General features: G+C 41.8%; 2 protein-coding genes across 2 annotated transcripts in view; one reads left to right on the top strand and one right to left on the bottom strand.

The window, feature by feature from the left end:
- CUNH4orf17 (chromosome unknown C4orf17 homolog) overlaps window positions 1-25330 on the bottom strand; it is a 137392-nt gene that overhangs the window by 63957 nt on the left and 48105 nt on the right. The gene's annotated exons all lie outside the window — the stretch shown is intronic.
- On the top strand, window positions 824-17071 carry LOC106540718 (alcohol dehydrogenase 1B). Its single transcript, XM_087723815.1, has 9 exons — window positions 824-837; window positions 1671-1803; window positions 4174-4312; window positions 5471-5558; window positions 5652-5862; window positions 7091-7354; window positions 10084-10219; window positions 15625-15763; window positions 16561-17071. Exons 1-9 carry the CDS (start codon window positions 824-826, stop codon window positions 16583-16585), a joined length of 1149 nt encoding a protein of 382 aa, XP_087579941.1. The 3' UTR covers window positions 16586-17071.

Genomic DNA, 25330 nt, shown 5'->3' with positions numbered 1-25330 from the left:
CCTCTGATCAACATACCTTCCAGCTACGCCAAAATTCCAGATTCGGTCTAGATAGGCTCCAGGGCCAGGCAGGCTAGGATAGTGGCTCCTAGAGCCACCACGTGCCCTCTGCAGGAAGAGGCCCGAGAACTATGGGCCTCATTTGCATACTATTTTTTTTGCTTTTTAACCCTTGGTTAACCCTTAAAAGGCAAAAAAATCCTTATTCAAAGGAGGCCCCGAGTTCTCTGGCCTCCTCCTATACTTAAACACTATGTACACTTCAAATCACTGTGAGTTGAAGTCTGGTAGCAACTAGTTTGGCCTTAATTATTTTAGAAAAAATCTTTAAAACTCCTTCCTTTTCCTGAGGAGACTGGTGAGGCCTCGCCTCCCCTGCCTCTAGTGAGTGCACGTCCCTGCAGGAAACCCCCTTTTGGCCACATGGCGTAGTCCAACCTCCCACCACTGCCACCGCCCACCCCCTTTCGGCCATGCAGCGTACGCCAGCCCGCAGCTTTTGCGTGGGAAGGCCTTCAGGCCTTCCCTCGCAAAAGCCGTGAGCTGGCGTACACTAGCCTCCCACTGCCGCCACTCCTCACACTTAGTTGCTTACCTGAGGGAAGCAGCAAGCTGCTGGAAGGCGAAGCGAAGGAAGAACCTGATCAGCAAGCATGATGTGATGTGACAGCTGCTCGGGATGTTGGCCATTGGCGCCCCGCTTTTAAACAAGTGTTGGAGGTGGGCAGATCAACTCCAGCCCGCTTGGCTGGATTCCAGCCAATCAGTGAGTGGTGGGCTGGGCTAGTTTAGTGCAGACGGGCAGGGGAGCAAGTGAGCTGCAATGGAATGGGCAGGGTGAGCGAGCAACAGGGCCGGGGCAGGCATTCCGGAACTTACTTCTGGGTCCATCGGTGGAACCTCTTCTAACCGATACAGTAGATTTGACGAACCTCTTCTACCGAATCAGTTAGAACTGGCAGGAACCCATCTCTTGAAGGGGTCAAGCTATTCTCCAAAGCATCTGAAGACCAGACAAGGAATAATGGATGGAAACTGATCAAGGAGAGATTCAACCTAGAAATAAGGAGGAATTTTCTGACAGTGAGAACAATCAACCAATGGAACAGCTTTCCTTCGAAAGTTGCGGGAACTTCATCACTTGAGACTTTCAAGAAGAGATTGGACTGCCATTTGTCAGAAGTGGTGTAGAGTCTTTTGCTTGGGGGGAGATGACATCCGAGGCCCCTTCCAACTCTGTTAATCTGTAAATCTGTAATTCCCAAAGTTTATTCCGTCTGTAGCACAGAGGTGGTGTTGGAGGTGAGAGTCCGTTCAACAAATACAAATCTCACATGCCCATTTATATTTGGTGGACTCAAGCTGAGTCTTTTGGTTCCTGGTTTTTCTTTTTAAAGTAAATCAATCCCATTCAAATTAATTAAACAAGGAACATTTCAATGGCTTGCCAATACATGGAACAGGAAAGAAGTTGAGGAACTACAAAATGTTAACATGGATTACTCTGTAGCATGTCTGATTGTAGGGAAAGGGGTTGTCAGAGAGAGAACTTGGTTGGTCAAAATTAAGCTCAATTGACAGCTAGGAAGGAAGGAATTTCAGATGCCAGAAGAGTAGGCTTTCCTATAAATACCTGATTAATCAATGAATTAATGGGTGTCTTCTCTTAGAATAAACCATCTCTTGCTTCCATTTTCTCAGGTAATCAAATGCAAGGCAGCAGTACTCTGGAAACCTAAAGAACCACTTAGTATTGTGGAAATAGAAGTGGCTCCACCAAAAGCACGTGAAATTCGCATCAAGGTAAAGGAAATAAATGTGCTTCTATCACTTTTCTTCTCAAAGTTAAATATTTTTAGTTGTTGTAACTTCTTTTCATAGCAGTGGTGGGTTCCGGATCCCGTTGCAACCGGTACGGTTGCAACGGGGCCCGGCGTCCTCTTCACGAACATGCGTGGGGCTTGCACATGTGCGCACCACACGCATGCGTCTTACTGTCCTGCGACATCTCCGCAAGCCTCCGCGATGCTCCAGCTGTACGCACTGTGCCGAAGACTTTAAAGACAGGTAAGGAATGCGGGTGAGCGGGTGTTCCCTCTGGAGCACTGTACCGGAACAGTACCCAGTGCTCCGGGCGTACCACCTGCAACCCGCCACTGTCTCATAAGATTTAGTTTCTAATTCCCTGACTATCTGCACTGATCCATTTTGATTAGAAATACTCTTTGGGTATGATTTTTGTGGCAGCTAGGAATTTAACATCATGTCACCAAGTATCTCAACTAGCTTACCAGTGGGCTTTCTTGATAGCAGAACATTTAGTAGATAAGGCAGCACCTGGAATATGAACTGATACCAGTTATTGAGAAAAGGTTGTCTTCTTATTCAAAGGCTCAACTTTCTGCTTAATGCAGTTTAAGGTGCCAGGATATTTGCAATATCTTAAATCTCCTGGATGTCAGTCACTTCATAAATACTGACTTCTCCAACACGTGCTTGGGCCTATACTATAGACACCTGCTGATGTCTTCTTCCAGGTGTTTCTGTTGTATGAGTTGATATTTATGTGACAGAACATACATGGTATCACACCCCTGGAAATTTGTCATCAAGAAAGTTCACAAAGGCTAATCAATATTTTTCCGTGCTAGGCAAAGATGCCATGTAAGACTATTTTCTTTTATTAAAATGTTTTTTTTCTTTCCTAGCATTTGTTCACAAGTGCAGGCTGCCTGTTTTTTGAGATCAATCAAATATTGATCTGTTAGTTTCAACGGAATTGACTGACTAGCTCATCAACTAAACCTTATATTATAACATGACATAAGTGGCCCAAAGTCAGCTGTCATGCCTAAGGCGGGAATATTACTTACAGTCTTCTGGTCTCCAGCCTGGAGCTTGCTTGCTTGCTTTATTTATTTGTTTGTTTGTTTATTCAAACATGTACAAGGTAACAGGTATAAGTATAAACATGGACCTGAACAAGGAAAATGAGTAGAAATAAATGGGGACAGTAGGACAGGGACGGAAGGCACGCTGGTACGCTTATGCACGCCCCCATTACGGACCTTTAAGGAATGGGGTGAGATCCACGGTAGACTGTTTGAAGCTGTGTGAGTTTGAGGATGTAACAACAGAGTCAGGTAGGGCATTCCAGTCATTGGCCACTCTGTTGCTGAAGTTGTATTTTCTGCAATCGAGTTTGGAGGTGTTCACCTTGAGTTTGTATCTATTGTTTGCCCATGTATTATTGAGGTTGAAGCTGAAGAAGTTGTTGACAGGCAGGACATTGTAGCAGATAATTTTGCGTACTGTGCTTAGGTTAGACCGTAGGCGGCATAGTTCCAGGTTGTCCAAACCCAAAATTTCGAGCCTGGTGGCATAAGGGATTCTACTGTGAGCAGAGGAGTTTTAACCACTAGACCAGAGGTGGGTTCCTACCAGTTTGCACCTATTCGTCAAATCTAGAGGAGGAGGTTCCATCAGTGGACCCAGAAAGCAGGCCACACCTACAGAAGAGGTTCCAAAATTTTTTGAAACTCACCACTGGTCCTTGGATATGATTATTCTACACTATCATGCTCATATTTATAAAACTCAGTGCCTCTGTGAAAGGTAAAGATGACTACTGCGCTTGGGGTGCAATCAGAACATTGAAGTTGTTTTAATGCAAACCAAAGATGCCCTTTAAAAAACAAGTTTGCACCATATTCTTATGCATGCCAGTGCTGTGTGTGAGGTAATTTAAGGTGGTTCTGATAAGTGTCGTCGGCATCTTCATATCCGGTCACATGGGCGGCAAGCCACACCCATCCGGTCACATGGGTGGCAAGCCACTCCCACAAAGGAGGCCACACCCACAGAGTAGGCTCGAACAATTTTTGAAACCCATCACTGCACTAGACCAATCTCTCTCTCTATTTTTGTTATCTCACTTTTTAAAATGAATGAGAAGTGATTCTTTTAGAAGTGATTCTTGTAATCTTTAAATAATTCCAATACTTAAAAAAAAAAATTAACTGCACTTTTCTATGGGAAGTTACCAATTGTAATCATTGTACTTATAGCTCTTCCTGAAAATTGCGGTTGAAGGATTTAACAGAGAAATCACATTATTGTAAGTTAAGCCTAAAATAATATACTCCAATGAGTTATCTTCTGCCTTTGTTCTAGATTGTGGCCAGTGGAATCTGTGGCTCAGATTCCCACGTTGTAAGGGGTGCAGTAAAGACCAAGTTACCTATTATTCTTGGACATGAAGCAGTTGGCGTGGTTGAGAGTGTGGGGGAAGGTATTACCAGTATGAAACCAGGTATGGAAATTGAGTGCAAAACCTTTCCCAGTAAGAATGAAATCAATAAGGAAATTAAAAATTACATACAGGAAGGCCTCGACTTACAACCATTGGTTCAGTGACCCAACAAATGACTGTTTTTCATACTTATGACTGTTGCAGCATCCCCATGACCACATGATCAAAATTCAGATGCTTGGCAACTGGCATGTATTCATGACAGTTGCCATGTTCCGGGATCATGTAATCACCTTTTGTGATCTTCTGACAAGCAAAGTCAATGGGGAAGCCAGGTTCACTTAACCAGGTTACTAAATTAACAACTGCAGTGATTGACTTAACAACTGTGGCAAGAAAGGTCATAAAACGAGACAAAACTCATTTAACAAATATCTCACTTAGCAACATACATTTTGGGCTCCATTGTGGTCATAAGTTAAGGACTACTTGTTGGTATTTTGAGTTCAGAAAGTTAGCAGTACTACTGGAATTCTGAATGAAAATACTAGCAGTGGGTTAGTAGCATCTCCTCAACTATATCCTACAATAAACCACAAGCATTATTGTTCTCTCCAGAACGAAGAAGATTAGTTTAATAATAATAATAAATATCTTTTTGCTATTAATTCCGTTTCAACAAGAAGCAGCTAAATTTTAACATGTCTGCCACATGTTCATCATCTGCATTGTTTAAATCAGCGGCCCCCAACCTTTTGGGCACCAGGGAGCATTTCCATGGAGAGTGATGGACCAGGGGGCGTGGTTTCACACACTGCCTGCACATGTGCAGATGGGGCATCCCTTGCTTGTGCAGACCAGTTCCTGATGGGTCATGGACCAGTATTGGCCCGTGGACCGGTGTCAATCCACAGACCAGGGATTAGGGACCTCTGGCTTAAGTAACAGAATTTTCAAATCCTATGTAAAATTAGACCCCAGGTACCTCTTACCACATGTGGTGGACGTGAAATAAAAGAAAAGAATATTGGGAAAAAATACAAAACTGGCTGGAAATGATAATCAAACAGAATAAAGACCTATTGTAGCAATATTGAATAGATTGGAATTGACTGTTTTGCTGGTAAAATCCTGCCAACTATAGTACTGGTAAAATATTGCCACTAGGCTGTCTGGAAGTTTCAAGCCCATAGATAATGATCTTTTTCTCATTCTCAGGAGACCAAGTCATTCCGATTTTTCTCCCCCAATGTGGCAAATGCAGTACTTGTATGCATCCTACAGGCAACTTGTGCAAGAAGGATCAGTGAGTTTCTCTCCTGGCACTACTGTACTTTCTTGTTCTGCCCAATAGCCCCATGATCGATAATTCTGATTTCCCCTGCCATGTTTTTCACAGAGACCCTGGATTCATGGAGGATGGCACCAGTAGATTCACTCACAAAGGAATACCACTGCACAACTTTGTTGGTACCAGCACTTTTACTGAATATACTGTAGTGCACGAGGATTCAGTTGTCAAAATCGATGCTGCAGCACCTCCTGAAAAAGTGTGTCTTATTAGCTGTGGGTTTTCTACTGGCTATGGTGCTGCCATAAATGCTGCAAAGGTAAGCTCATGATAGCTCCATGTTCAAGGTCAGGATGGTGGTTCTGAACCTTTTCTTCACCACGGACCCACTTTAAGTACCTTTTGTGGTCACAGACCAGGGCCACGGACCTCCAAAACCTAACTCAAGATTTAAATCATAACATTTCTGCAAGCCTTCACAGATGCCCTATGATGACACTGCATGCCCCCAGAGATCTGCAGACCACAGGTGGAGAACTACTGTTCTAGGACATGTCACATGCAGTTATGTGTTGTGGCTCACCAGCAGTCAGTGGAGCTGGCAGCATATTTGGACAGTGAAGAGGTTGGGGGGAACATGGGCAGTCCTGGAGTATGGGGAAGGCTCTGATGAGGACTCTGTGTTGGAGGCAGAGAGGGGGACAGAGTTGTATGCCAGTAATCAGCTGCTTTCACAGTCAGACATCAATGAGGCAGATGAACAGCTGGAGCCTGTTTCTAGTGTGCGCATGTGCAGAGTTGCCAGACAAAGGGAACAGCTAAAGAACAGGGGTTGAATTGGGAGTAAGGCTACAGGTGGATGATGAATGGCCCCTCCCAGAGGAAATAAAAGAGGAGCAAAAGGGGAGTGGAATTTGCAGGAGACAATTAGTTCGCTTAATTGGTTTGTGACTCTTTGAGACTCCTTGCCAGGTTTTGCAGATATCGGCCTGTCAGCTTCCAAGCCAGATAAGGTCTGTGACTGTAAATCCACCCTTGAAAGACTTTGATGGATCTGAATGAGCAGAATTCACAATAAGTTTATAAAAGGGTTTTTTGTCGGAATAAGGAGTTTGCTTCATGCTCTTGGGAAACCTAGATCAGAACACTATCGTGCCATATATTACCTGCTCATAATGGCTTGACTTCATTTTAATTCCATGATGGAATTAGACATTTCTCTAAGTAAAAATGTTGGTTGGCTGCAGGCCAGCGTACACTTTAAAAGGCAAAGTTGAAAGGTAGAAGAGATCATTTTGAGGAGATTAGAGATATTGATGGAAAGCTATTTGTCTAGTTAGCCTTGTAGAAAGTAGATATTTGTGACTGGTCACATTTTATAGCAGCCATTCGATGAATGTGCAATTCTTTCCGTGGTGTCCATTTTGTGATCATACACATAAGATGCTCTCAAAATTCCATATTGCTTCATACCTTTGGACTAAAAGAGATTCATTAACCCTGTTAGTAGATAACCATAATGCCCCATTTTTTTAATGCTAACCAAGGTGCGGCCTGGTTCCACCTGTGCCGTTTTTGGACTCGGAGGAGTTGGTCTCTCAGCAGTCATGGGCTGCAAGGAAGCTGGAGCTTCCCGAATCATTGGAATCGATATCAACAAGGACAAATTCCCTAAGGCTAAAGAAATTGGTGTCACGGACTGTGTCAATCCCAAGGATTACCAAAAACCCATCAATGAAGTGATCTTTGACTTGACTGGCGGTGACGGTGTAGAATATTCCTTTGAAGCCATTGGAAAACCTGAAACCATGGTATGTGCATTAAGGTAGTACCAGAACGGAAGAACTAAAAGGGACATGAGGAAGATCTTTTACTAAAAGCCAACATTTCTGTGGGCTTTATTGAAATAATCATTGCAGTAATTGTAGGGTGCTAAGTAACAAAGGGGCGCAGCGGGTCAGTGGCTAAGATGCTGAGCTTGTCGATCAGAAGGTCAGCAGTTCAGCGGCTCAAATCAAAGGAAGGGAAAAGAAAAAGAAGAAATAATCACATAGCCATTTCCTCAGCAGAAAAATTCCACCCCCTTTAAAACTCAGGCTTAAAGTACAAGAGATTCCCCCCCCCCCCCTTTCTCTCTCCCTTCAATTAATAGCTCTGGCTCAGGGAAAGACAGCCAAGAACCACTTAACAGGCGAATACTTAGTTGTGATAACAAAACTGCAGGAATGAAGTCAGCTTAGAAACAATAGAAATTTACAGATTATATAGATTAAGAGAGTGGAAAAGGACCTCGTAAGTCATCTAGTCTCCTGCTCAATCAGGAGACCCTACCACCATTTCTGACAAATGGCAGTCCAATCTCTTCGTGAAAGCCTCCGGTTATGATACTCCCACAACCTCCGAAGGCAAGCTGTTCCCTTGGTTGATTATTCGCACTGTCAGGATATTCCTCCTTATTTCTAGGTTGAATCTTTTCTTGCTCTGGACAGGATAAGGCCAGGGAAGGCGTTTTAAAAATGTTAATACAGAGCAGGAGTTTCTCGTGAGAGTTCTTGTGTCTTCTTAAATACACATTCTAATTAGCAGAATTGATTTATTAATTTGGTATAGGGTTGCAATGCTGTTTCTATGTTTGTTAGGGGTAGCTCCGTTGGGAGACAGAAAGCAGTGCAGTGGAATGTACAGCTAGAGAGAAAGAATGTTGCTAGTAGAAACACATGAATAGAGTTTCAGACACTGCTAGTAAAAACAAGTAGCTTTACTACTGATAATTGCTTCACAAGCAGTGATAGTAGATAATAGATATTAGTCACACAATAACACAATTCAAAGAACAAACAATACCTTACAGTCGCAATTCACATTCCAGTCATCAAGTCATCAAGCATAGGACAAGCAGAGAGAGAGAGTGAGCTCTCTTGATTCTTTCTTATAGTAAAGTTAATTACAGCTATTAAGTACATCCACTCATTTAAAGCAACAACGACCATTTGTTGTTGTAGATAGATAGATATTGCCTACCCAACACTAGGAGTATATTCCCAACAATGTTTATGTATTTTGATTTTGCATTTTCAGCATTTAAGAGTTACCTTACAGTATTAGACTGTAAAGATTTCAAATTATCTTGTAACTCTGTTGCTTTTGTGTGATGGAGCATTCACAACTTTTGAAGGCAAGCTATTCCATAGATTGGTCTCACCCTTAGGAAATTTCTTCTTAGTCTAGATTGCTTCTCTCTTTGGTTAGTTTCCATCCATGTTTCTTGTCATGCCTTTTGGTGCTTTGGAAAATAGTTTGACCACTTCATTTTCATAGGAACCACTCAAATTTCCTGACAGAACTGTGGAACAACTTATCTCCAGAAGTTGTAAATGCTCCAACACTGGAAGTTTTAAAGAAGAGATTGGATAACCAATTGTCTAAAGTGGTGTAGGGTTTCCTTCCTAAGCAGGGGGTTGGACTAGAAAACCTCCAAGGTTCCTTCCAACTCTGTTATTCTATTTCTATTCTAAATATTGGAACAGTGCTATTTTATTGTGCTATTTTATTGTGAGTTGAACTAAGGAGAAATTTCCTAAGGGTGAGACTAATCAATTTGACTATGCCAGGGGTGGGTTCCTGCCCGTTCTAACCTCTTCTATGGAAGAGGTTCCATAAATCTACCATGTCGTTTAGAACCGTTTCCAGCTCCCTCCCCCCACCCGTCTGCGCCATGCTTGCTTACCTTAAAGTCTTAAAGCTGTCAAGTTTGAACACCCCTGGGGGGGGGGTTTCTAAAGGGTTAGGGGTGCAAGGGTCTCGTAACTTGATAGCTTTAAGACTTGCACACTTCAATGCCAGCGTTCCTGAGCCAATATGACTGGAGGAGGAATTCTGGGAGTTGAAGTCCACAAGTCTTAAAGCTGTCAAGTTTGAACACTCTTGGGTTCTTTTTTTTTTTTTGTAAAGGGTTAGGAGTGCAAGGATCTTGTAACTTGACAGCTTTAAGACTTGCACACTTCAATGCCAGAGTTCCTGAGCCAACATTTTGGTTGCTAAGCAAGAGCATTGTTAAGTGAGTTTCACCACATTTAACAAGTTGGCCACACCCACCCAGTCACATGGCTGCCAAGCCGCTCCCACTCGGCCACATGGCTGGCAAGCCACTCCCACAAAGTAGGCTACACCGACAGAATAGGTTCTAAAAATATTTGAAACCCACCACTGGGCCATGCCCACCCAACAGGTCATTAGGGCAGAGAACCAGTTGTTAAATTATTTGAATCCCACTCCTGGCCAGTTTGGTATAGTGATTAAGTCACCACAGTAGATATAGGAGACCATGAAATAGAGAAATAGAAAACTTTCTTTCTGCAAATTACTTTATAGTAGCTTAGCATAGGAAGGCAGTGCCACAACAGACCATTTGTGGAGATGTGATTATTGATACATTTTGAACAATAAAATCCTATGCAAAAGGTCAATAGAAGAATTGTGGTTGGAGTGGTAAACATGGACTTTGGCTTGATTCACATATATGTCTTTGGGTTGACTTTAGCTGGCTGCCTTGAATTCCTGCCAAATGAATTATGGAAAATGCATCATTGTGGGAGTACCGCCTACGGATTCTATGATTACCTTTTCTTCAGGACTTCTCTTCACAGGCCGCACTTGGAAAGGAACTCTATTTGGAGGTAGGCTCCTTTTTGGCTATTAATACATTCTCTCTCTTTTTTGCATACTATGGGAAGCTCGGTATTACCAGTATAATATAGCAATGTCACTTATATACCGCTTTATAGTGCTTTGCAGCCAGTGACGTGCGGTGAGGTTTATGGCTGGTGAGGCAAGCGGGCAAAAGCCGCCCTATGTCAGACACAGCGGCAGGGCTTTTGGATGCCCCGGCGCTGTGTCCGCCATAGAGGTGGGACGCCTCTATGTCAGACACAGTGGCAGGGCGGCTTTTGCCTCTAGCACCTTTTGCCCGCAAAGCCGCCCTGCTGCCCCGGCGCTAGAGGCAAAAGCCGCCCTGGTGCTGTGTCCACCATAGAGGCGGGACGCCTCTATGTCGGACACAGTAGCAGGGCTTCTGGATGTCCTGGCGGTGTGTCTGCCACAGAGGCGGGATGCCTCTATGTGGGACACAGTGGCAGGGCTTTTGGACGCCCGGTGCTGTGTCCAACATAGAGGTGGGATGCCACTATGTCGGACATAGCGGCAGGGCGGCTTTTGCCTCTAGCGCCTTTTGCCCGCAAAGCCGTCCTGCCACCCCGGCGCCTCTCCTTCCCCTTCCTTCTTCCCTTACCTCTCCTTTGCTCCTGCTCTTCCTCTTTTCCTTCCTACCCTCTCTCCTTCCTTTTCTCTCCCTTCCATCCTCCTTTCCTTTCCCTTTCCTTTCTCCCTCCCTCCCTTCTCTACTTTCCTCCTTCCTCCTCTCCTTCCCCTTCCTTCTTCCCGTACCTTTCTCCTACTCCTGCTCTTCCTCTTCCCCTTTCTACCCTCTCTCCTCCTCTTTCTCTCCTTTCCATCCTCCTCTCCTTACCTCTTTCTTCTTTCCCCCGTCTTCCTTTCATTCTCTCCTCCTCTCTCCCTTTCTTTTTCTATTGTTGTTGGTGTGTCTATTTTAAATCTCAGTTTATGTTTCCTTGGGATGGTATTTCCGCCAACCCAGACATAATTTAGTATCATTTCTTATTTCAACTCTGCTCTTGTCTGCCATGATGAAAATGTAAAAATGTAAAAGGAAAAAGGCAAGAGCTGCTGAGGTCAAGAGCTGCTGCCGGAGCCCCCAATGGATAACTCTGCTTAACTGTTTAAAAAAGCCTCTAAAAAAACACCCTCTACAGGAGGAGGCAAGAGAACCAAGTGCCTCATCTACATAAGGAATTTTTCAGCTTTTAACCCTTGCTTAACTCTGCTCGAGTGATCATAAAGATAGACTAAATGAGGCACGTGGTTCTCCTGCCTCCTTCTGTAAAGGGTACTTTTTAGAGGCTTTTTTAAACAGTTAAGCACTAAGCAGAGTCATCCACTGTGACTCTGGCAGCGACTAGCTCAGCCTGACCTCAGCTCTTGCCTTTTTCATTTTACATTTTTTTTTTCTTTTCATGATGACAGTGGTGAGGCCCTGCCTCCCCTGACTGCACGTCATTGTTTGCAGCCCTCTTTAAGTGCTTTACAGAGTCAGCCTATTGCCCCCAACAACCTGGGTTCACATTTTACCCACCTCAGAAGGATGGAAGGCTGAGTCAACCTTGTGCCTGTTGAGATTTAAAATGCCAAATTGCAGGCAGCAGAGGTAGCCTGCAGTACTGCACCACCATGGCTCATTATATAATACATAGGTGATGGGGTTCAAAACCAACTTAGCTTACAGACTGTCAGTCATCTCAACGCCTAAACAGCTGAAATCCTGTGTACCATCTTTCCCCAATCACTTAGTCTTCTGTTTCTATCATCCCCAAGTGGTATTGCCTATGGTTTCATTTGCAGTAACAGTAGCTGTATTGCAACATAGTTGGAAAGCACCAGGTGAGGAAGATGCTCATTGCATCTAATGTTCTGTTATCAGTATATTGGAACAAGATACTCTGGTTTGTTCTTAACATTTTGTTTGCAGTCACTGGAATCTTAACAGACCACTCTTGTTTAAAGACAATGATATGGTTTCCTATTACTTTGAGACAAGAGAGACACAAAAACTGTTAATTTTAATAGATTTCACATACTTTAAGAAATAGTTATTAAACTCCACCCGGAAATAAATGTGGAAGGGGGGGGAATGAAAACCCCATCTTTGTCAACCTGTATTAAACATTCCATCCATCCATCCATAATGCATCATTGACCCATCACAGCAATCATCACCCCATACCCTATTAGATGTAGCTGTTCTGACCCAGCCTTAGCAGAACCAAGAAACAGACTCCTTGTCCTGAAAACTCCCTCTCTTTATTTAGCTACTGTGAATTCATAGCATTCACACACAGAAAAGTCCAGGCAATAATCCTTCCAAGAGTTAACTGAAGTACAGATCTTATTAGCTCCTTGGATAATTGCCAGGCTGGGAGCTGCCAGCCCCAAAGCTGTAAATTAAACTCTCCCACACAGTCTCTGAGGCACGAATCACAAGGAACAAATCTTTTAGAACAAATCCAAACAGTTGTCTCCTATAACACCACTCCCCTTTTGCTTCTATTTATCCCCTAGGGAGGGGCCATTCAGCGTTCACATGTGCCTTTTCTCACGAGTTGGCTCCTGGTATTCAGTTGTTCGCCTCTCCTGACAGCTGTATGCATACGTGCATCTGGAACAGGCCCCAGCTGTTCCTCTTCCCCACTTAGCTGACTCTGAAGGCAACTAGGGAATGTTGGACAGGATGCAGAATCTCCATCAGAGCCTTCCCCAGACTCCAGGACTGGCCCAAGTTCTTCCCCAAACTCCTCATCATCTGAGTCTACCGCCAGCTCTGCTGGCAGCTGGTGGGCCACAACAGTAGCCTCCTGCCACCAAAGGTTGTCCCACACTTTACTTGATCTTCTGTCACCAAATCATAAAATCAGATGTAGTTCTGCTGTTACTCACAGGCCCAATTGCCCTTCAAGTGAGAGGAGAACTCTCATCATTTCTCTTACATAGTTCGATGAACAGCTGAAGGACATCCAACAACCAGCAGACTGCTGCTACTCCTGCAACAAGTTACTAAAAGGACCACCAAAGTCCTTTCAAACACAACAGCAAGTTTCGTAAATGATGATGTTTAAGTAAAACAGGATCCACAAACTTAACAGAATTTCAATATGTCTTGATATAAATTGGAATATCTGACTACTTCAAGGGATGTTTTTAAAAACCTAAAAGCAGGAGTAGCAGGGAGAAGAAGTCAAGTAGCAGAGTTGCTGGAAAAAGAGTTTAAACATTTTGCAGTAGATTTTTTTTTGATTTTCTGAAAATTGCTCTCTTTCAGGATATTATTGTTGCAGGCAAACAACATTAATCTGTTTTTTATTTCCCAAAACGAAAGATTTTTTCCCCCAAAACGAAAGTAATATTAGTTGCAGAGGAAGTGAGAACTGAGTTTGGGGAATATCCCAATTTCCCCTTTCATAGCTCTAATTATTTTATTAAAAAATTCAGAGCACCAATGATTCATCTCCTGCATTATATAAATGCAAATTGTACTGAGAGGCAGAGAAAAATCCATGAAATAAAATTAGAATTCTCAAACTCCTTATGAAGCCACATGGTTGTTCTAGTTGTACTACTATTTAGTTATTCATATCGAGCTTCCCCAATTTAATATTCTCCAGAAATGCTAGACTTGAATATCAGCATTTCTCAGACAATGTAATCTTTAAAGGCCAACACTTATGGAAAACACAAGGTCAAGGAAGGTTGCTGTACAATGATGGTCCAGTAATCTTTACAAAGGACAGATGTGATAAGATTCTCTAATACTTTCCTAATCAGTGACGTGCAGTGAGGTTTATGGCTGGTGAGGCACTGACACAGTGGTGGGTTTCAAAAAAATTTTAGACTTGTGGACTTCAACTCCCAGAATTCCACAGCCAGGCATGCTCAGTTCCGATTTAAAGCGACAGCATTTGTTTTTCTCCTTTGTGAAAGAAGTTTCCTTCTTTCTTTTTCTTCTCCCTTCCCCTCCTTCCTTCCTCTCTCCCTCTCTCCCTCCTCTCTCAAACACACACACACAGACACAGACACACACACACACACACACAGAATTAGATTGGACTATCTCTCCTACCCACTTCCCTCTCTCACTCACTCTATCTCAAATAAACAAACAAACACACACACAAAGTTGGATTGGAGGGAGAGCACCAGTGAGGAGACCACAGGAGGAGGCAGGAAGCCAGTCAAAGAGCCATACTGGGGTGCACACACTTTCCCCCAGCCCCGGAAGGATCCAGCCCAGCTTTACTGGTTACAGGTTTCAAAAGGCAACGTGGCTCTGCCTGCAATCAAACTACACTTGGGGAGGGAGAGCACAAGCGAGCCAGGGTCCTTCCTTCCAGACTTTGCCCAAAGTCCCACACCAGGAGGATGAAGTTTGAATTCCTCCCCCTCCCTCCGACCCACACGTACCTTTTCCAGCTGCTTCAAAGAGGACTTAAACTCTTGCCTTGGGGTCCTCTGAAGAAGCCCTGCCCAAATGAATGCCCTCTACTATGAGGCAGGAGAAGTGAGTGCCTCACCTACATCAGGAATTTTTAGGCTTTTAACCCTTGCTTAACTCTGCTCGAGTGATCATAAAACGCATAAAAAGACTAGATGAGGCACACACTTCTCCTGCCTCATAGTAGAGGGTGCTTTTTAGAGGCTTTTTTAAACAGTTAAGCAGAGTTATCCACAGTGAGGCAGCAACTAGTTCAGCCTGACATCAGTTCTCGCCTTTTTCCTTTTACATTTTTTTTTCTTTTCATGACAGGCGTGAGGCTGTGCCTCTCTTGCCTCACCTGACTACACGTCACTGTTCCTAATGCATAGAAACAAATATTGAAGCAAGAATTTTAGAATAGGATGGTTCCTACTCCTTGAGAACCAGGATTTCAAGAATGAGGAATAGATAGGATAATGGAAATTTGAACAGAGTCCATAGGTTATCCAATACAGGAAAAAAATATACCGTAAATTCAATTGATAGTAAACTCCTCAGCTTTGGAATCAGCAGATCATCTGATAACACATGACACCCAGGGGTGGGATCCTACTGGTTTAACAACTGGTTCGCTGAACACATGCTTCAATTGCACATGCGCATGACATGCGCTGTGCGCGCATGCAGTTTATAGAAAACTTACCTTCCGCATTATCACTGATTGGCTGGGCTTCGAAAAAGGAAATATAGGTGAGTATAGCACTGGGGCGGACGGGCAGGCCCACTTTAAAGTTGGAGCTAACTGGTTCGCTCCCAGCTGGTAGTTGGAGGTACCGGTTCACCAAACCAGTAGAATCCCACCTCTGATGACACCTAGTCCAATCTTATTAAGAATTACTGGCTCAAGAAAAGCTGTAGAAGTGCATTTGAAATGACCTTGTAAAATTAATGCAGTATCTTTATACTCTTTTTTACTTTCAGACTGGAAAAGTAAAGATACAGTTCCTAAGTTGGTTTCGGATTTCATGAACAAAAGGTTTAGCCTAGATCCATTAATTACTCACACTTTACCGTTTGATAAAATCAACGAAGGTTTTGATTTGCTTCACTCAGGAAAATGGTAAGACTTCCTTTTAAAAAAAGGAATTTGGAGAAAACATTACTTACTTTGCTTAGTTGTACAGTTGGGATGAGGTAACACAGGTGATCATGTTGTTGTGGCTGTATCTTGAATTTTTAATTCCATTCCAGAGACCCCCCCATTTCTTATAGAAACTAGATTAAAGCTAAAGTTTTCAAATACTTGCCATTTTATACTGAGAAATTGATTTTGTTGCCATTTTAATTATATTAGCTATGCTGACAATTTTGGCTAAAGGTGACAAATCAATAAATACTATGTATTTCAGTTCATTATTAATGAATAAAGGCACCAATAAGGTGATAATCAACTGAAATCAATGCTGATAATCATCTAAAAGATTAAGAAATGTCACAGGAAATAAGCTTCCCCATATTTGTGTGAAGATTTGTGCCACCAAATTATTTCTTCCTCATACTTTCTATCAGAAGGCTACTGATGTTATTGGAACTGTCTTTTATGCTGTACAAAAAGTACAGTAGTGGAGTGCCTTGTTTGCAAAAGAGAATACAGGTTTATGTGTGTTATTAATTTTTCCACAAAAATAATGGAATGTTAGGAAGGTTTAATTTTGGCAGAATTAGTCCATTTTCCTGTGTTTATTTTCACCCCCCCCCCTCCCTTAATCTGCCTTGGAAGTTCTTACAATATTAATCTATTGATAAAAATAGTCATGAATATTTATTATCACTGGGATTGTTTGAAGTATAAATAACATTTCTTGAATTTGCTAAGAAAAGAAATAACCACATTTAACTTTTTTTCTGATGTTTCAGCATCCGTTGCATCCTGACATTTTAAAGCTCCCTGGTTCGGAAGAAAAATAGAAAACCATCATTTTTGTCTTGACTCTGAAATCCACCAGAAATGCATTAGGCAGCATATATACTTCAATAAGCCAGTCAACAGAAAGAGAATTATTTCTTTTCTTTCTATCTCCCCGATCTGGTTCATATGTTATTATTACTGCTGAATTTACCCACAAGGAAGACAACCCTGAAATTAAGGCAGTCCCACAGGAAAACAAAGATTAGGCAAAATATAGTTATAAACATGCTTAACATTCCTGTGTTTTGTACACTTTCCCTATTTCATCATCTCTCACCTTCCCACCCACCCCTCTCTCATTTTTGGTTAATTACGTGCCCCTAAAGGACAGGGGGTTTATAAAATTGTGTGCATGTGTGCTAACAATCTTTTTCTCACAAATTATTTTCACAACATAGAGAAATAGATAAATGCAAGGCCAATGCACAAGATTCGGTGGCTTATGGGTAGGGAACTAGGTGTAGTGTCAGGTGTAGTGCTGTTCTAGAACAGTACTTACGTTGTTTCATCAATTATCAGCAGGATGATTGGGTGGACTTGTTGCCGCACGCTGAAGTGGCCTACAACAATTCTGTTCATACCAGCACTGGTTTTACCCCTTTCCGGGTTGTTTTTGGTCAGGACTTTGTTCCTATTCCTGAGTTGCCTCGTGACCAGCCGCAAGTTTCTTCCGTTGCTGACTGGAGTGAGCGTCTCAGCCGTGTTTGGCCTTTGACTCTTGCTACGTTAGATGCTGCTCATCGCGCTCATAAGAAACAAGCTGATAAGAAGCGTATGCATCCTTATCAGTACAAGGAGGGTGACCTGCACTGTTCCCTCTAAGGTGCGCGGCCGCGCGGCCGCGCACATGGCAAGAAACCCCCGCGCAGAGGTTTCTAACTCCCGCGCAGAGGTTTCTTTCAAAGCAAACGTGGGGGAGTCCTTTGCAGGCGGCTAGAACTGGCCGCCCGCAAAGGACCTTCCCAAACTTGTTTCAGCGGCAGCTCTCAGCCTGGCGGCAGCGTCACTCAGACTGTGGAAGGAGGGGGAGGAGGAGGGAACTAAAGAGAGCTTTTACCGAGTCTGCGCCCCACAGCCAGGACTGTCCTTGCGCCCCTCAAGCCGCGTTTCTTCCTGCAAAGCCCTTCGGGCAACCCGAGAGTTCCGCTTGACGCCAGAAGGGCTTTGCAGGAAGAAACGCGGCGTTTCTTCCTGCAAAGCCCTTCTGGCGCCAAAAGGAACTCTCAGGTTGCCCGAAGGGCTTTGCGGGGAAGAAACGCGGCTTGAGGGGCGCCAGGACAGTCCTGGCTGTGGGGCGCAGACTCGGTAAAAGCTCTCTTTAGTTCCCTCCTCCTCCTCCTCCTCCTCCTCCTCCTCCTCCTCCTCCTCCTTCTTTCTGGAGCCCCTTCCTCAAAGATTTGGTACCAAAGCAATGGCGGTGAGGAAGTTGTGTCTTTTGGATTTTGCACTGTTGTCTTTTCAATGGTTCTCAGACTGGTTGAACCTTTAGCAGCTGGGGTGATATTCTTTACTGTTAAGGTTACAATTGGATGTGTTGGACAAATCTTAAAAGATGAAACTTTTATTAAAACGTTTGACTTAACTAAAAACGTCTTCCTTTTTCTTCTTCTTCTTAAATATGATTTATTTATTTATTTTTACTTCAGAAGTTTGATGACCGTTGTACAAACTAATCCAACCTAAATGTAGAGGAGGAGAAGAAGGGGGGGGATTTAAAAAGAGCAGAGGAAAAAGAAAAGAAAGCATGAAGAAAACATAAAGAAAGGGATGGGAGGGAGGGAAGGAAGGAAGGCACTTTATGTTGAAACAGAAAATATTATATAAGGAAGAAAATGGAAATAACTTAGGAAGGAAGGAAGGAAGGAAGGAAGGAATTGCACTTAATATTGAAGGAAAAGAGAATGAAGGAAAAAGTATTGGAAGGATTGAAAGAAGGAAGGAGGAACAAAGAATTACACTTAATATTGAAATGGAAAAGAAAATATAATGAATGAAAGAAGAAGTATAGGAAGGGAAGGAAGGAAGAAAGAAAGAAACAAAGACTGTTGAAACAGAAAAGATAATATAAGGAAGAAAATGGAAAGACGTATAGGAAGGAAGGAAGGAAAAAAGGAAGACAATGTTGAAATGGAAAAGAATATAAGGAAGAAAATGGAAAAAAGTATAGGAAGAAAGGAAGAAATGTACTTAATATTGAAACAGACAAGGGAATGAAGGAAAAAATATTGGAAGGATTGAAAGAAGGAAGAAAGAATGGAAGGAACAAAGACAATGTTGAAATGGAAAAGAATATAAGGGAAAAAATGGAAAAATGTTAGGAAGGAAGAATTACACTTAATATTGAAACAATTGAATATAATGAAGGAAAAGGAAACAGGAATAAGGGAGGGCTGAAGAATTCTGGGAACTGAAGTCCACCCCTCGTAAAGTGACCAAGGCTGGGAAAAGAATCCGCACTAGGGACAATGCAAGCTATGCTTCACCCCGTCAGTCCATCTTAGCGTGCAAGAAAGACATCAGACAACGCCATAGTTGCTATGGTAGCATTTGGCTATGCGCAGCGATGCTCTCCTGGTCTTTATGGGTGGGAGGGGGGCAGTTGAGCTATGATGCTAATCCCCTCGTGGGAACACAGAGGGTGGGAGAAGAGAACCAAAGAACTTCAAACTCCAAGGTTCTGGAGTGGAGAATAAGGGGATCAACTTTGTCTAAATGATATTGACATATAAAGAACGGTTGTAGGAACTGGGTATGTCCAGTTTGATGAAAAGAAGGACTAGGGGAGACATGATAGCAGTCTTCCAATATCTCAGGGCCCAGGGTTGCTCCAAAGAAGAGGGAGTCAAACTATTCTCCAAGGCACCTGAAGGCTGGACAAGAAGCAATGGATGGAAACTAATCAAGGAGAGAAGCAACCTAGAACTAAGGATAAATTTCCTGACAGTTAGAACAATTAACCAATGGACCAACTTGCCTCCAGAAGTTGGGAATGCTCCAACACTGGAAGTTTTAAAGAAGATTTTGGATAACCGTTTGTCTTAAGTAGTGTAGGGTTTCCTGCCTAGGCAGGGGGTTGGACTAGAAGACCTCCAAGGTCCCTTCCAATTCTATTTCTATTGTATTCTCTATATTCTATTCTTTCTCTGTTCTATTCTAATCTCTTCTGAACTAAATGTTTATCTAGAACTCAAATAAATAGCTGCTTTTTGGTTTTATTTTTTTTAATATTTATCAGTCTCTCTTTTATTCCATACTTCTGGTTGAAAGACTATTCTATGTCATGCTAAACAAATGCATATTCTAGTGGCGGCGGGAGCTCGTTGGCATCTTCAGCAGCAGCCCTGCCTCCTGTGAAAAAACCGAAGATGGAGCAGATCCACGCAGATGACGTTGCTGCAACATGACTGGAGGAGGAATTCTGGGAGTTGAAGTCCACAAGGCTTAAAGCTGTCAGGTTTGAAGACCCCTGGGGTTTTTTTCCTAAAGGGTTAGGGGTGCGAGGGTCTTGTAACTTGACAGCTTTAAGACTTGCACGCTTCAATGCCAGAGTTTCTGAGCCAACATTTTGGTTGCTAAGCAGGACCGTTGTTAAGTGATACTGATATTATATAACACTTTTAATTAAGCGGGTACCTTGAATAAACATAACTTTGAGTTTCAAATAATACTGATTTCGTTGTTGTCTTAGGTGACATCTGTGAAAAAAATTCAGGTGCTCAGGCATGAAAATGTGCCGCTCAAACACTATACTTTTCCGCTCACACTGAAAAAAAATTAGAGGGAACATTGGTGACCTGGTCTACTTGTCCACAAAGTTCCTTTAGACCACACAGAAATCCAAAAAATTGAGACCTAAGTATGTTGGTCCTTTCCCCATCATCAAGATCATCAATCCTATTTCCGTTCATTTGCAGCTGCCTAAGCATCTCAACCATGTTCATCCCGTGTTCCACGTTAACCTCATTAAGCCTGTTCGTGTTTCATCTTTACGTCCGCCTGATAACCCTCCACCTGCTCCTTTGTTGATTGATGGTGAACAACACTTTGAAGTCCGCGAAATTCTGGACTCCCGCAGGCGGCGTAATCGCGTCCAGTACTTAGTGGCTTGGAAACATTTTCCTCCCTCCCATACGGAATGGGTTGACAAGTCCCATGTTTGCGCTCCCCGGCTGCTTCGGAAGTTTTATGCTGCCTATCCTGACAAGCCTTAATTTTCTCTTCCCCCCCCCCCCCGTTTCTCTTCTGTGTTTTGTTGTTCCTCTGTTTGTTTGTATTTTTTCATTTTACAGGCCTGATCGCCTTTTTCCAGGGGACGGCCGGATGTCAGCTTCTGCTTTGCTATCGCTTCAGCTGCCATGAAACGGGGAGGGAGGGCATGGTATTTGGGAGGGGTTACTCATTGTGCTGGTGGAAGGTTCTGGAGTTCACCGACTGATCGGACTACGCATGCGTGGGTGTTTCCCCCCAGGTCTAACGGCACCGACATTCCATCTTTGTGATGCCTTTTGAAGTTATCTTGCACCTGACACTTGGAAGACTTATGATTGGACTGGGACTATGATGCCAAGGGGTGGGGAATGGGCTATTCTATATATCAATTGCTTTCGCGCCTAATTAATCAGACTTCGCTACGCTTTGCCTTTTAACCATTCTTAATTAGTAAAAGTACATTTGATTTCCACATATGGAGTCTCGTGGCCTTTCTTTCCTAGTTAATTAATGGAGAGGAGCTGACATGTAGTCTGTGCGTTGTTAAAGTTGTAACTCATCCTCATTCTCCCTAAACTGGGGTAAAAACTAGGAAGAAGATTATCAGAGTATTACGCTTTATTTTTCAGTCGGTTTGCAAGGATGAAATAAGTTCAGAAAGATGTTTTGTTGGGCTTCATGTCCAAGGAAAACCCTGCACATTTACACTTCAGTAAGTCTCATTAATAGGTACCATTTAAATATACTCAAGGCTTCTAGTTATATTGTCTATCTGATAACTCAATGACCTCACGTTTCCTTCCTATCCCTTCCATTTACAGATAAATGTCCTTGGGGAAATACTCATCATCTTGGTTTAATGCAACAAGTAAACAAAGAGTTAAATATATCAAATATACCAAAAACTAGATAATTCAACAGCAGTAATGATCTACAAGTCTAACTACTGCCAGTTCTAGAAACATAGATTTATTTTATCACAATTTCTGTGCTTTTATTTATTCCCCCACTTTTTTGAGTGGCAGGATGGAATTTATATTTTTACAAATTTAAGATGGGAAATGGTACACGGCTTTTTATTTGGTATAAATATTAACAGCTTGTCAAAGTTCTTCTGGGATTAGAATATTTTTTTCAAGTATAAGTAAATAAAATAAAGAGAGCCAGTTTGATCTAAAAGTTAAGGCACCAAATTAGTGTAGGAAGTTATCATCCAGCCCTCTCCCAGGAAAATGAAATATCCTAGGAAATATTGAAAAGGCAGAGTATTTCTTTGGATGTGAAAAGAAAGAAACATGTTTTAAAAGACAGAATAGCTGCCTGTAGCTTCCTGCCCATCCCCACTTTGTCAATGGACCATTACGAAGGCCAAGCTAGTCCCTTTACATGATAAAGACTTCTCCACTTCATCTCCAGGGGATGGGATTAAAGCATGATAATATTGGCCCCAACTCACCACATGGCATCTGAGAACGCAACCAAACCTGGATTCAAAACACAGCCTAGAGAGTTGCCCCTGCATGGCCCCATGGGAGTCTGACAACCAATCAGAATACATTTCTTACACAGGAACAAGAAACAGAGAGGTTGACTCCGGCGCGGGTGCAGGCTTGTGGAAGCCGGGCAGGCTTCCTATTGGTTAACAGTTTGACAGCCAGCATATAAAAGGCTGTCAGTTAAGTTTGTTGTTCGTTCATTAATAAACAGTTATTGTTACATTAGTCTCCTGGCGTTACTTCAGGAGAATATCTACCAATTTTATTGTAAAATAATAAACTTCTTGGATTAGATGACTTGTTTATTTTCTTCCTCAATGCTTATATGGGTGCCTTCAGAAAACCCACAAGCAAGGAATGAAGAGATTATCTACTGACATAATATCACGCTTCAAAACATTTATTTTCACTACCATAGCTGTTCAAAGAGAAATTCCATCTCAGGAAGTTCAGGCACTGAAAGAATCAAAGAGAAATGTTGATCTATCTATCAAGGTATATTGGCAAAGACCTCAGAAAACTCTGAAAATCAAATTCCAAGGAACCAAACAAGTACAAGAGCAGAAGTCAAAGGGTCTGGCTCCATTTTCATTTCTGGTCTTTGTTCATATCACATGTCTTTCTCTGCAACTTGGCTGAAACCCATGTCAGAAAAGACACCCTAACTAATCCATAATGATCTAGGATCCATAATGATCTAGGATCTAGGAATTATGAGCAATACAGAAAGTAGAGAACGTCAGTTGCAGATTAGAATTTTACCTCATGGATCATGATCTCAATTGTGTGGCTTCTGTATGTTGGAGAAAAGAGATTCGTGGATGAAATAGTAGCAACTAAAATCATTTCGGAGTGTTTTTTTTTCCTTTACCATATTCTGTCTTTTCTTCTTTTTTTACACATACATGTAAACATATATATACATATATGTTCATGTGTGTGTGTACGTATGTATATGTACATATATATGTATACACACATAGACGTATACACATACATATATACACATACACACAGTTTTTTTATTTATTTCTCAATTAAAAAATATATAAATATTTCATCTTTCCTTAAGCAATGTGTCGCCTGGGTACAAATATTTCTGTATCTTCTAGTAAAAATATAATAATATTAAACATAGTTATTCTCATCACACTAATACTAACAATTGTCATTTTATTCTTATCTCTATCTTGATATATTTTGTATTCTTCTTTTTGCCTTCTTTTATTTCCAATTTCCTTTTTATTCTCTAACCATTGATAAAACACTTCTATTATCATATAATAATCAGTTTGTTCTTTCTTCTTAATTGCCAATGTTAGTCTATGCATTTCTGCACATTCTAATGTTTTCCTAATCACCTTCTCTTCAGTTGGAATCTCTTCACATTTCCAATATTGTGCAAATACAATTCTAGCTATCACATTCTGTGTATATATATATGAATTATGTCCCTTTAAAAAAAACATAACCCAGCTTCTGGCAGAAAATATTTTTAAAAACCTAGTTTGATTTACCAGGAATATTTATACTGTTGCATTTTTAATCAATGACTAAGCTGAATTTGGAATTATTTGGAATAGATTTGCTTTTTATAAAAAAAATGATGTTTCTTATGAACTGTCATACTTGTTTGAGTATTTAGCTGCAGCCACCTATGTTAACTAGAAAATTATAATACTGACTCATAGTACAGATGTTATAATTCAAAGATTTATTTTCAGAATATAAACAGTTTTCTTTTGAGTAATCAAATCAGACCATACAGAAATTTGAAAAACAGATGTTTCTTTCAGGCAAAATTTCTCAATTACTTAACACTAACTACTGTATATACATATATGTGTGCGTGTACGTATGTGTCTGTGTGTGTTCCAGCATATCTCCAGAATGCCTGGGCCACTGAAATGAAAAGGAGTGAATTATATCTATAGTGTCAAGTCACAGTACTTTTGAAAGTGATAGTGTGCATTTTGGATTCAAGTTCTGTTAAGATACAGCCTGTTGTGCCTTAAAATGGATTCTACTGTACGGCACAGTGATGTTGCCATGGTAACAGATTCACAGTACTCCACAAGGGGGCTCCCTCTAATACAGCATTGGGATAAATACATACCTGGGCTACACCCCATCATCAGCTAGTTTATGATACAAAAAAGAAGTCACTGGAAGCTCCTAATAAGTACCCGCATAAATTCCTCTATGAGTGAGGTCATTCTCTAGCATAGCTCATAGCCACAGGAATATGTTGGATGGATCACTACATTCTGGAAATTCTTTTCCAAAATAAAATATCCATTAATTCCAAGCCAGAATGATAGAGAGCAGGAGACACATGTGTAAAACCAGGTCAGGGAAGATCCCTCCCTGGCTTTTATGACAAGCATTTTAATATCTTCAAAATGCAATGTGAATTCAGGGTAATTGGGCAATGTGCCATTATACTGAGCCTCATTTGTACAAGTCTTAGCTCACATAACACCCAATGTCATTGTTTTATTTTGGCTTTGTAACTGTTATATCAAGAAAGGCAGTTTGGTATAGCGATTAAGGACACATGAATTTTAGTCTCACTGTAGTCTTAAAATCAGCATTTACACTGATTTTACATTGCATTTACATTCAGTGAGGGATAGTCATTCTCTCTCACCCGTAGGAAGGAGACAAAGGCAAATCCTTTCTTTGCAAAAAAAAACCATGCAGAAATTAGCCTAGTTGGTTATACCTTTAACCCAACTCAAGTGTTTCTTTAAATAGGAATGCAGGATGTAAATGCAATAATATAAATGGTAGTGTTGGAAGAAATGTCCTTCTGGGTTCGGCTCCAAGTGGGGAAAAAGACACTGGAGACATAGAGGCTGCTTGGAAAGATGGTATTAATGGTGGACAGAACCACATGGCTTGAGTCTTGAACAGAAAAGGTGATCACATGCTTCAATGTTGGTGAAGAAGAGAAGAGAAACTGAGTCCCTGGTTTTATGCCCTCTCTGGCCTTTGATCTTGATCTTATATT

Source organism: Thamnophis sirtalis, unplaced genomic scaffold, assembly GCF_051295495.1.
Source record: "Thamnophis sirtalis isolate CommonGarterSnake01/CBP01778 unplaced genomic scaffold, rThaSir2_p1.2 scaffold_10, whole genome shotgun sequence".
NCBI lineage: Eukaryota > Metazoa > Chordata > Lepidosauria > Squamata > Natricidae > Thamnophis > Thamnophis sirtalis.
This window is presented reverse-complemented; position numbering and strand designations above follow the sequence as displayed.